We start from the raw sequence: 12,666 nt of genomic DNA on the forward strand, positions 1-12,666 counted from the left end.
CATATCTTGTGCACCAGTATATACAACCATATCTTGTGCACCAGTATATACAACCATATCTTGTGCACCGGTATTTACAACCATATCTTGTGAACCAGTATTTTCTACCATATCTTGTGCACCAGTATTTACAACCATATCTTGTGCACCAATATTTTCTACCATATCTTGTGCACCAGTATTTACAACCACATCTTGTGCACCAGTATTTTCTACCATATCTTGTGCGCTATTGTTTACTGATTATACATAACCTTTATGTACCATGAACGGATTCTGAGCTTTACACCAAGTGGCATAGATCAAGAGTCTTCTTAAACCCCTATCGAATAAACAATGGATGAAAACTGAGAGCTTAATGCATACAAGACGCTATTGTTTAGTTGGAAAGCAAAAGGATCGAATATCACCTGGCATTAATATTTTTTCTTTTTTTCTTTTTACATTTTCAATTAAGATTGGTGGTTACTCTTAAGGTATACTTCTATTTTCTGTGAAAAGCAATGGTTCCTGTTACTTCATATGCACTGGAATTTTACAGTTTATGCTAAGTCTATCGCTACTTTTACCTCATGCATAATATAATTTCTATGGTTTCTGTTAAAATTAAATGTTATTTTTACTTTCTAAGGATTTTATTTTCAATCAAAATTTTTGGTTGCTTTTACTTCATTCATGAAACTAAAATGTTTTCAGCTTCCCTTGAAAGTGCTGGCTGCTTTTACTTCAAGTGTGCTAACTAAAATGTTTGCAAGTTTTCATAATAGTGATGGTTGCTTTTACTTCAAGTGTGCTAACTAAAACGTTTACAGGTTTTGGTAAAGGTGATAGTTGCTTTTGCTTCATGTGTGCTAAAATGTTTACAGCTTTTCTTAAAGATGATGGTTGCTTTTAATTCATGTATGCTAAAATACTTAGAGCTTTTGTTAAAGATGATGGTTACTTTTACTTCAATTGTGCTAACTAAAATGTTTACAGCTTTTCTTAAAGATGATGGTTGCTTTTACTTCATGTATGCTAAAATGCTTAGAACTTTTGTTAAAGATGATGGTTACTTTTACTTCAATTGTGCTAACTAAAATGTTTACAGCTTTTCTTAAAGTGATGGTTGCTTTTACTTCATGTGTGCTAACTAAAATGTTTACAGTTTTTGTTAAAGATGGTGGTTGCTTTTACTTCAATTGTGCTAACTAAAATGTTTACAGCTTTTCTTAAAGATGATGGTTGATTTTACTTCAATTGTGCTAACTAAAAGGTTTACAGCTTTTTTTAAAGGTTATGGTTAATTTTACTTCACGTGTGGTAACTAAGATATTTACAGTTTTTCTTAAAGGTCCTGACGATTTTTACTTCTTGTATGAAGGGGTTTTGTAGTTTCTGTTAAAAGCGATAGTTATTTTATCTTCTTGTATGCTAGAGTTTTTACAGTTTAAAATAGTGTTTAAAGGCGATAGCTACGTTGTCTTTTTGTATGTTAGGGTTTTTTTCAATTTCTGTTTAAAATGGTTTTGGTTTTACTTCAAATGAGATTATTTCAACTTTGATACATAGTTTTGTGTCCTGTATGTTTTCGTTTCTCTTTTAGAATTAACTACAACAAATAAAAACATGAAGTTAGAATAAAATTGTTCAGTGCTGTTTGTGTATTTATACCTCTGAAGACGATATTTAGTAAGTGTTTCAACTCAGGATAACTAAAACTTTGTTAAAACTAATCTGAAGATGATACTTGATCTCCAACTTTATTTTAATTTCTACAGTTCCTTGTGGGGTTTATGTCTTTTCTGGTATTCTTATGTTGTGACAACGCTACTGTGAAGCTGAGACAGCGTCTGTTACCGACACACATTACGTTCGGACTTATCATCTTCGGGATGGCTATAGCCACTTGTCTAACGGGCCTGATGCAGACAGCTCGACACATGCTGAGGTATATCAACAATGGATGAACATAAAAGTTTTTTATTGCTATTATTTTTATTGTATTTCCTGTGAACTTTAAATATGATAGGTAATATACACTAAAATATACATAATGTGGTGGCTATACAGAAGTAAGATATTCTAAGTTAGACATATTTTACATTACGTGGTTTTTCTAGAACTTCATGTTCTAAGTTAGACATATTTTTACATTACGTGCTTTTTTAGAACTTCATGTTCTAAGTTAGACATATTTTTACATTATGTGCTTTTTTTAGAACTTAAAAAAAAGTAAGATACATTAAGATAAGTCGTGTTGCATCTCTTATTATCAATAACTAGAGGTAAAACATACTAGAATTGCTCGTAAACCTTTATCGTAGTTAGTGTTATGTGAAGGTAAGTTAACTCGAATAATGTAGGTTACCTTGTTGTACATTTTTGTATTTTACTATGATTTGAAATAAAACAATAACTAAAGTATATTACACAACTCTGCTCAACAGATGCACGTGAACAAGATACGGTTACTTTTGGAACTCTTGACCAGAAATATTATGTACCTTTGTATTAATTATGACTTGGTTAAATATTAATTACCTAAAACATATGATAATGTTTTTATTTTTAACAACGACAGATTAGCGGGTCAGTGTTTTGAAAAATAGGTAGTTCTTGAAGGAGAATCGGATATTGTCATAAACCAGTTATGTCGAATAAGGTAATTTTTAAGTTTGAAAATTTTATATTTCAAATACAAAAATAGTTTTGTCATTAATTATGAAACAATGAAATTACTCTTGAAATTAATCTGGCAACAGAATATGTTGTTAAGGCTATAGTTCCATTGATTTTTGTTAATATGACATTGGCTAAGACATAACGATACTGATCCGTATGGGACCATAACCAAAATATAATAAAACCTGTTGTAATAATAAGTTATGCCCATCATTTAAACTGATCGTTTATACACAGGAAGCAAGTGGTGAAATTTGAATTTCGCAATATAACTATGAATGACTTCATTATTATTTTCTTTAATCGATGTTTTAAGGCTACAGTATGTAATATTAAATATGTAAATTACTGAATTCCGATATTATGGTGCAATATTTAAAATCCTTAGTCAAAGAACGGTTCGAATTTTTGGACTATTCTGTATAGAAAGACTGGAGTATGGAGAAAGTAATTTAATTAGTTCAGGAGAAATGCTGTTTTCTTGTAGTAATTAGATTGTAAGCTATTGCAAATATCGTGATTATTAATAATACAAGAACAGTATATATTATTTAGTACAATAACAAAATTGCAAACAAAACAAAATTTAATCACCTGTAGACCATCACGAACTTGGCAGGGCGATAGCTATACAAAATATTTTTTCACAGAGGGCAAATTATATTTTGCTTGGTGTAACTCGTCGTTAATATTTACAGCGTATAGATGTCACTAGGGTCAGATCAATATCAGAATGCGATACGAAAGATGTGTAAGGTCAGAAATGCAAATTTGTGACAGTATAGCTCCTATTTTGAAATTTGTCCCATATCTTCTTAATGGGAATAACAAATATTTAAAAAATCAGTTATGCGTACTATTAACTGTTTTGAAAACAATTTTATCAGAATTACTATTTCACAACCGTGGTCTAGATACAGAAACAAAAGTCAAATCGAACGGCAACAGGTTTAAATATATATAAAAACGATTAAAACATAAGTCATACAAAATGCAAAATATTTTTGTACACCACATAAATTACATACAAAACAAGAAGCTTAAGCTCGTACAAACTTTTAATCCCAAATCAAGTCTTAATCCAATTAACTATTTCTAAAACTTAATTCAGTGACATAAGTATGCCCCCGCAAGTGCGGGGGCGAGTCAAAAAAAGGCCCGAAGGGCCTGACAAACTTTAAGAATTGCCGACAAGGGGAATAAGTGTAGGGGCCAATCTTTTGTAGTTACGCCACTGACTTAATCACAACTTAACATAATTAGTTATAACAACACCAGGGATATTTAATAATAAAAACGCGCTGTTATATGATATCTATTTACAGTGATATCACAAATAATACTATTAGGCTTTATATATTAAAAACAATCTTCAGTTTTCGAATTCTGTTTTGTATCGTTCTACTTTTGTAAGTTTGTTTCGATAATGTCATTTCTTATCACATCATTGTCGTAGTTGATAGCCTATGCAATCACCAAAGTTTGATCATTAATTTATTTTTATTTTATTTTTACAATCTACACAACGGATATCTGAGCACAGTTGCCCCTAATTTAGAAGTGATAGACTACAAGGAGGACAAATAGTCAACATCAAACTCTTGGGCTTCTCTTATCTGACTGAATAGTGGGACTTAATAGTCCCCAAAGTGCGGAGCACGTTCTAGCAGCAACAGGTTACAAACCATGAACTTTGTCACTTTGGACACACTACCCATTAGGCTATGCCCGTCCCTAACTAACTATCCAACTTCTAATTATTTTATATTCTCTCTTTTGACTGCTCATCTACTACCGTTTTTGGAGACCTCCTGTGGCTCATATAAAAATTAAGGGCATTTAACACTTAAACTCGTGGTTCGATCCCTACGGTAGGTACAGCTCAGAGGATTATTTGGATAGCAAACTAGCCTTTTTCGCTGACACATTTCTGCACCTACAAACACAAACAGTACTTCTAAGGCCTTTCCTTAATAGCAGAAGCATTAGTTTAGGTTTGAATTTCGCGCAAAGCTACCCGAGGGCTATCTGCGCTAGCCGTCCCTAACATAGCAGTGTAAGACTAGAGAGAAAGCAGCTAGTCATTACCAACCACCGCCAACTCTTAGACTACTCTTTTACCAACGAATAATAGGACTGACCGTCACAGATGAAAGGGCGGGCATGTTTGGTGGGACGAGGATTCAAACCCGCGACCCTCATATTGCGAGTCGAGCGCCTTATCAACATGGCCATGCTGGACCAGGAGCATTAGTAATTAAAATGTGTGGAAAATGGTATGAAATTATACAAAGGTGATCGTATAGGCCACTAACCATGACAACAATTTATATTTGATCGCCATAACTTTACCACAAGAATCTTATCGCAAACCTTTTGCAGTATTTTTACACCTGTGAAATGTTTTTGTATCTTGTAAAGAGTTTGTTTTGTTTTGTTGGTGTTTTTTTGGGTTTTTTTTTACACTTGTTCGCGATCATAGTTTTTCTATCTTTTTCTTCATTAAACGAGAAAAGGTTTGTTAATGTATGTTGATTTAAGATCATGTCTCAGGATTTTGTAAGTGTCATACTAAAGCATGGAAATGATTTAAAGACCAGTCTTAATTTTTGCCCGTACATAGTTATTTCCCACCCATGTTGAATGAGTAAAAGAGTTAATGCCTTTAGTAAGTATTTTACGTTTGGTCAGTTCTGAGTTTTATTTGTGCATGTGATCTTGGTCGACCTTTAAAGTCACAGAAACTTTGGATATTAAACAAAGAGGTGCAAGGGCCTTTAATCCAAATGTAACGGAAAACTATTTTCGAATATCCTACTAGTGCTTTTTTTCTCGTGACTCAATTTACCTACATTACTCACGTTTATTCTGCCATTTTTTCCCCGTTTCATGCGTCTTATTTATTTATTTTTGCTTCGTAATTTCAATGTTCTTTGCATCCAGTTCTTCTGACAGAGTGTATTTTTATATCAATTTCTCTGTCTGTATTTGTTTTGTCTCTGTCTCTTTTACTTCCATTTCGTAGCGCGTTACCTTTTTGTTTGCCTACATGCGATTCATCTACGTAAGTTTTCTCTGTCTATATTTGCTTTGTCTCTTTTACTTCCATTTCGTAGCGCGTTACCTTTTTGTTTGCCTACATGCGATTCATCTACGTAAGTTTTCTCTGTCTATATTTGCTTTGTCTCTTTTACTTCCATTTCGTAGCACGTTACCTTTTTGTTTGCCTACATGCGATTCATCTACGTAAGTTTGTTATTTCGCTGTAATTTTCTTTTCTCTGTTCGTTATAAAGTTTACCTCTGATACACTATTTCTTTCTCTCCTTTTCTCTCTGTTTTTGTCTAGTAGTTATATGGTTTCTTTGTTTTCCAATAGTAAGTCACCAAAAACACGATTAAACTCTAGCGCTTTTGACATGTGGATGTGAAGACTGTCCAAAACTCTATGGTTTTATCGTTTATATATAAATATGTGTGTACGTGTATGTCTAATTGAGTACTTTTGTGTATGAGTATGTTATTTACTATTTTTTTTGTAATTTTCCTCTATTAAACTTGCGGTAATATAGTTTAAACATTCCCATTTTGCTGTTGGTGTTGTTGCCCTTATTAATATCAAGTTTGTATATTCCCTTCTTCCACTCTTCTTTCTTTCAAACTACTTGTCTGTAGTTTTTGCTTTGCCTCAAACAGGATTACTGGAACTGTTTATGAACTACAATTAACTAGAGCGCATGATATTTCGGTGAGAAAGGCGTTCGGAAGATCGTAGCCTATTTTCACAGTGTACGATTATTAACACGTGCGTCAGTCACGAGAGATAACATATAATAGTATCACGCAATAATGAACTCAAGTTTAATCATGAATGATAAAATGAAATAGTATTTATACGACAAACATGTACATTCATCATGAGTTATAAAATAAAATGGTGTTTATACGACAAACAGGTACATTCATCATGAGTCATAAAATGAAATAGCGTTTATACGACAAACAGGTGCATTCATCATGAGTGATAAAATGAAATATTGTTTATACGACAAACAGGTATATTCATCATGAGTGATAAAATGAAATATTGTTTATACGACAAACAGATGCATTCATCATGAGTCATAAAATGAAATAGTGTTTATACGACAAACAAGTGCATTAATCATAAGTGTTTGTTTGTAGTTAAGTAGAAAGCTACACATTGGGCTATCTGTGCTCTACCCACCACGGGTATCGAAACACAGTTTCTAGCGTTGTAAGACTAAAAAGAGCTAAGGAGTCTAATAAAAATATAAAACTAAGAACCTACTAAAACATGCAACATTTTATTCCACTATCAAAACTAGGAACCTAATAAGGTCCGCAGACATATTGCTGTGCCACTGAGGGGCAGTTATGAATGATAAAATGAAATAGTGTTTGTACAGGGAACAGGTGTATTAATCATAAGTGGCAAAATATAATACAGTTGAGTACGGTATTGCTGATGTTGTTTTCTATGAAACACGTATTTAAAATATGTTCGAATTTATGAACGTTCTGCTAATGTGATAGTATACTAGAAACCTATCGATCCCTGACCGACGATTGCTTAACTGGTGACCTGAGCAGATATTTTGGCTGCGCCCCTAATCACACTGGAGAACCCGAGTATTTGGCGTTGACGTTGTTTCAGACTAAGATGTAATTTACTGTCGTATCCGTGTTTTGAATTTATGTAAGATAAACAACATACAAAACAGGGACCAGAGTATACGTATCGTGTAAAACGTGCGTTGAGTAAGATGATGAAATAGAAAACAGAAATCAGAGCGCTTTTCGTGCAAAACGTGTATTGATGTCGAATTATAGAATAAAACACAAAAAATTGAGCTTGTTTAATGTAAAATAAGTATTTTTGTGAGGTGGAAAGCTACAAAATACATCAGAGAACGTTTCGTGTAAAGTGTGTATTGATTTAAGATGAATAGAAACAAGATGTAAATCAGAGTGTGTATCATGTGAAACTTACATTGGTGTCCTATAATAAGAAACAAGAAAGGAATCAGAGCGTGTATCATGTAATTGTATCATGTATTATTGAAAGAAGACAAGCTACACGATACATCAGAGAACGTTTCGCTTTAAACATGTATTCATGTAAGATAATAAGAATCACGTGTCACATAATATGTTTATTTGTGTAACATCATAAGAAAAAAAAAGACACAAATTAGAATATGTATCGTGCAAAATATATATTGATGTGAGATGAGAAGATGCAAGTTAGACATTAAAGCATGCACCACGAGCACTGAGCAACGTTTATCTGAAGTAAAATATCACATTTATTGTGTGATTATTGAGAGTTTTATATACAACGTTTTATGACCTAAATAAAATGTTACCATCTCTTAGAAAGGTAATAAAAGAGTCCTTTAGTTTATCAAAGTGTAAGTAAGCCACAGGATTAGGAACATAATCATATGATATTGTACTATAGAATACAATGAACTGACATATAAAAAGGTGAGAATTAGGAACATAATCATATGACATTGTACTATAAAATACAATGAACTGATATAAAAATGTGAGGATTAGAAACATAATCATATGACATTGTGCTATAAAATACAATGAACTGACATATATATATATGTCATATCTAATGTATTTCAGTAGTTTTTCCTTGTCATTAGGTCCTGATTTGACAACCTTTTTATATGTCAGTTCATTGTATTTTATAGTACAATATCATATGATTATGTACCTAATCCTCACCTTTTTATATGTCAGTTCATTGTATTCTATAATACAATAGCATATGATTATGTTCCTAATCCTCACCTTTTTATGTGTCAGTTCATTGTATTCTATAGTACAATGTCATATGATTATGTTCCTAATCCTCACCTTTTTATGTGTTTTTACAGTGGAACAATCGACAAACAGAACTACGAAGATCTGCCAGAACAAACACTAGTCATCAATATTTTAGCTGTTTCTTTATTAGCTCTTGGTATTGTGATTATATACCTGGTTCGGAACAACAGTTTCAAACGCTCTGCTACACTCATCATCAACTAAATTCTACATTTGCTTCAATCTTTCCATCAACTGAATTTTAAAAGTCACTACAAGTTAACCGAGTCGAGTTTAATTCATTTGAACACTACCAGAACTAGTTCGTTATTGGAAACCAACATTGAAATTATTTCAACTATCAACTAAATAAATCTCGACAATATGGAGTACTCTCATAATCAAAGAATCTCAGATATAAATATTAGACTTTTTATTATGTGAAGAAAGAAAAGTTAAAATTACCATCAACTATAAATATGGACTCACATAATATGGCTCATTATCCAGAGAAGCTTGGACTGTGGTGTTACTATCATCAGTTATTTAAACCTAAATTTAAACATTACTTTCATTATGAATTGAATCTCAAGATTAATATAAACTTATTTCATTATTAAGATCAATTTAACCTAGATATGACTACTCTCCTTAACATCTAAATTTCTGTATCTACTGAATCGTGCATTAATGATACTCTAATAGTTGACCATGTGACTAAAGGTCGTTGAACTCTACGAACTTAGGAATTGAACATTAACTCAACTTATCTTTAATTAAGAAAAACAAGAAAGAAAGGAAAATTTTTGTAAGAATTATACACTTTAAAAGAAATCAAACTTTACTTATAGCTACTACCTAAATACTTAGTATCTGTCGTTTAGCAAACCCGCCTCCCTAACCTATAAATATTGCCAATACTTGAATCGTACCATATTTGGTTTTCATTGTTACATATAACAGTTAACGACTAAGCAGAAATTTTTAAATTTCTGTCCAGGAAAGTACATAAAAAAAACATTATCACACGTGAATGTTTTTCTTCTTTCCATAAGAAAAAAACTCATTTTTCAATGCTTAATCATTCACTGAATTTGCCCAGAACATTCCCAAATGAAAACGAAAAAAAGAAGAAACTGACTATTGCTCGCACTATCTGCAGTTAATACATTTAGTACTCTTTTTTTAATCCATCTGGGTTGTTCAGTTGGCGCCTTTTTGACAGTTCCGACAGGCCTGCCAACCACCAGGCAAAAAAAAATGTTTAATTTGTCCCTATATTTGTAGTTCTGTACTGTTTAATACCGATAAAGTCGTCGAGAACTAGTTTTTAGTCGTCGAGACCACACTCAAAATTTTATGTGAACCTCCACTAGCACAAAGTTGGATAGCACTGGTATGCATCATTTATAAAAGTAACAATTTTCAGTGTTGCAAACAGAACATTTCAATTAAATATATTGCAGTATTGTATCACGTTTTAAATATTCTCCTCTACACTATACAACAAGCTTAAACACTTCTTTGCAACGTAATGTAATCAAAAGTAAATTTAAGTTAGGTTATATTCATTAGAATATAATATTTTAGAAAAATTGGCTCTTAAATAAAATCCACCAGGATTGTAAGAAAATAAGTCTCCTTCCTAAAAATATGACATAATTATGTAAATCATAAACTTCAAAACACCATATTTATTTACTAATATTACTTTCAATATAAACAGAAACCAAAAAAAAATTATCACCAACTTTCATCGTTGATAATTCACGTCACAAGAACTCTGGTGTTCTAATTAAATTGGTGTTGTATTAAACTAGTATCTTTTCACTATTTCTCATTAAGCAATCACTTTTTCCCATTTGAATGTAATCGAATTGGTTTATATTAATTTCCGTCTTACGAATCTTTCTTTAACCAAAAAAAATTGTATAGGACGATAAGAGGATTAATTTGGAGGAACAAATAACTTGTTAAAAATACATGAACATAGCATTAGCGATAACTTTTTGTTCTAAATTTGTTAAGCTAACGTGAAGCTTTTATAAATATTGCAAAAAAAAACGTTTTTATTCAACACATTTCGAGAATGTAGTGTTTATTTTGTATTCACTGCTACAAAAATTCTTTTGTACTTTAAAGCAACGGAGCAAAAGTTTGTTTTGCAGTTACACACAAAGCTACAGTTTGTTTGTTTTTGTTTGTTTTTTTAATTATGCACAAAGCTACACAAGGGCTATCTGTGCTCTGCCCATCATAGGTATCGAAACCATGTTTCTAGCGTTGTAAGTCTACAGACATTATTCCGTGCCACTATAAGGCCGAGACAAAAGAAATTAAGAGAAAAATACAAATATTTAATAAAATGAACACTAAGATGCATGTGAAAACCAACTAAGTTGGGTCATGGAATAAGAAAACTAAAACCTTTACGAGAAAATTGTGGTTGTAAACACTTCAGATTAGGATTGTTTGTGCGTCTTTCTTATCTGTATTTTGTAAACGACTTATAGCAGTGTTTCTTTAATTAGTTGGACTGATATCAGTTAACAAGAAAATGTGCATAACACTTCAAATGTACACTCTTATCGGCAATTGATGCATATCTCAAACATGTTTATTTCTTCTCTCTAATGCACTACCAAAGTATTATAAATAATTGATATATATGTGTGCTTAAGCCTAAAACTAGTCTTCCCGTGAGTCAGCGGTAAGTTTATGGACTTACAACGCTAAAATTCGGGATTCGATTCCCCTTGGCGAACAGATCACAGTTAGCCTATTCTGCAGCTTGGGACTAAAACAAACAAAGAAGATAAATCTTAACTGCATACGAATAAAACAAAATTCATTAAGCCACAATAGACATAATAGTTTTGAGAAGGGTAATCCGTGGTAATGATGTGCAAAACAATTTTTGAACGGATAAGAGTCGCAGCTATGTGTAAACTATATTTCTTAGTACTATTTTAACAATAAAAAATAGACTTTCTTTTATATTTTCATATATATATATATATATAATTTTTCATGATATTTATTTTACTATAAGATATTTTAAATGCTAACTTATTATTAAATATATAATATTTTATTGTTTATTTAGTTCTTTCTGATATTCACATAAAACTTTTATTGAGAGCTTGTTTTTTGAGTAAAATTAATGAATGTGTTTTATTTTATGCTCTATATTTTAACCGGCATTCTTCCGTGTTTACAAAAAAAAAGGAATGTTAAAATTAATCTGTATATCTTAAGTTATTAATAACTGATTTGAAATTGTAATCATGTGAAAAATAAAATATATCATGGCTATTGATTTGTAACCATTGACCATAATCCAGTAAGCACACTTGGATAACAAAGAAACATAGTAAGATAAAAAATTAACAGAAAACGGTATCAGTGTTGCTGCCACTTGTGGCTCAGTGGCAATTTTAAAGGCTTACAACGCTATAAATCGGGTATCGATATTCGCGATGAATACAGCACAGATAGCCCATTATGTAACTTTGTGCTTAATAATAAACAAAATCTACTTTGCTAGCACGGCTTATCCAAATTATGGTAAAACGATGGATGTAATTTGAGTTGAGATATTGAAACAATACAATCTTGACCAAAATATTTGCATACTGTTCTATATTGATGTTGTTGTCTATATGCATGGAATAGTTGTTGAGTAAATGGCCGAGTAGTAACAGAGAAGGTAGCTTATGATTGGGCAAACATGTACGACTTGTTATTCCCGTCTGTATAAGTTGTTTTGAGCATTTGTTCGTCAAAACACACCAGTTGTATCTAAAAGGGGTGTGCTTTTGGTATAATATTTTTCGAAATAGATAAAGGCTTTGTTCAAACAACTTATCGGTATATGATGTAGAGTCATGACTCAGCACGTGCCATAAGCCATAGAGCGTCAAATTGTTCGACTGTCCAGAAATGGTACGAAGCAAACGGACATTGCCAGAGCAGTAAGGTATCATCAGTGTACTGTATTCAGAATCCTGAAACGTCATCGGATTACAGGAAACGTTGTTCCAAGAAAGTATACTGGTAGACGCCGAAAACTACTGCCCGAGTTGACAGTATTTTCATCAGATTAACACGCCAAGGTTGAAAGACGTTTTGCAACACCTTACGACAGGAATGATAT

General features: G+C 32.1%; 1 protein-coding gene across 3 annotated transcripts in view; it reads left to right on the plus strand.

The window, feature by feature from the left end:
• Positions 1–11,533, plus strand: part of LOC111089463 (cytochrome b reductase 1-like) — a 37,729-nt gene extending 26,196 nt beyond the window's left edge. For all 3 annotated transcript variants that reach the window (XM_022403061.1, XM_022402222.1, XM_022402626.1), the window contains exons 4-5: positions 1,761–1,930; positions 8,582–11,533. In XM_022403061.1, coding sequence (XP_022258769.1) covers positions 1,761–1,930; positions 8,582–8,735 — 324 coding nt within the window. In that variant the 3' untranslated portion in view covers positions 8,736–11,533. The remainder of the gene's footprint in view (positions 1–1,760; positions 1,931–8,581) is intronic.
• The last annotated feature ends 1,133 nt before the right edge of the window (positions 11,534–12,666 follow it).

Source organism: Limulus polyphemus, unplaced genomic scaffold (genome assembly GCF_000517525.1).
Source record: "Limulus polyphemus unplaced genomic scaffold, Limulus_polyphemus-2.1.2 Scaffold0, whole genome shotgun sequence".
Taxonomy (NCBI): domain Eukaryota; kingdom Metazoa; phylum Arthropoda; class Merostomata; order Xiphosura; family Limulidae; genus Limulus; species Limulus polyphemus.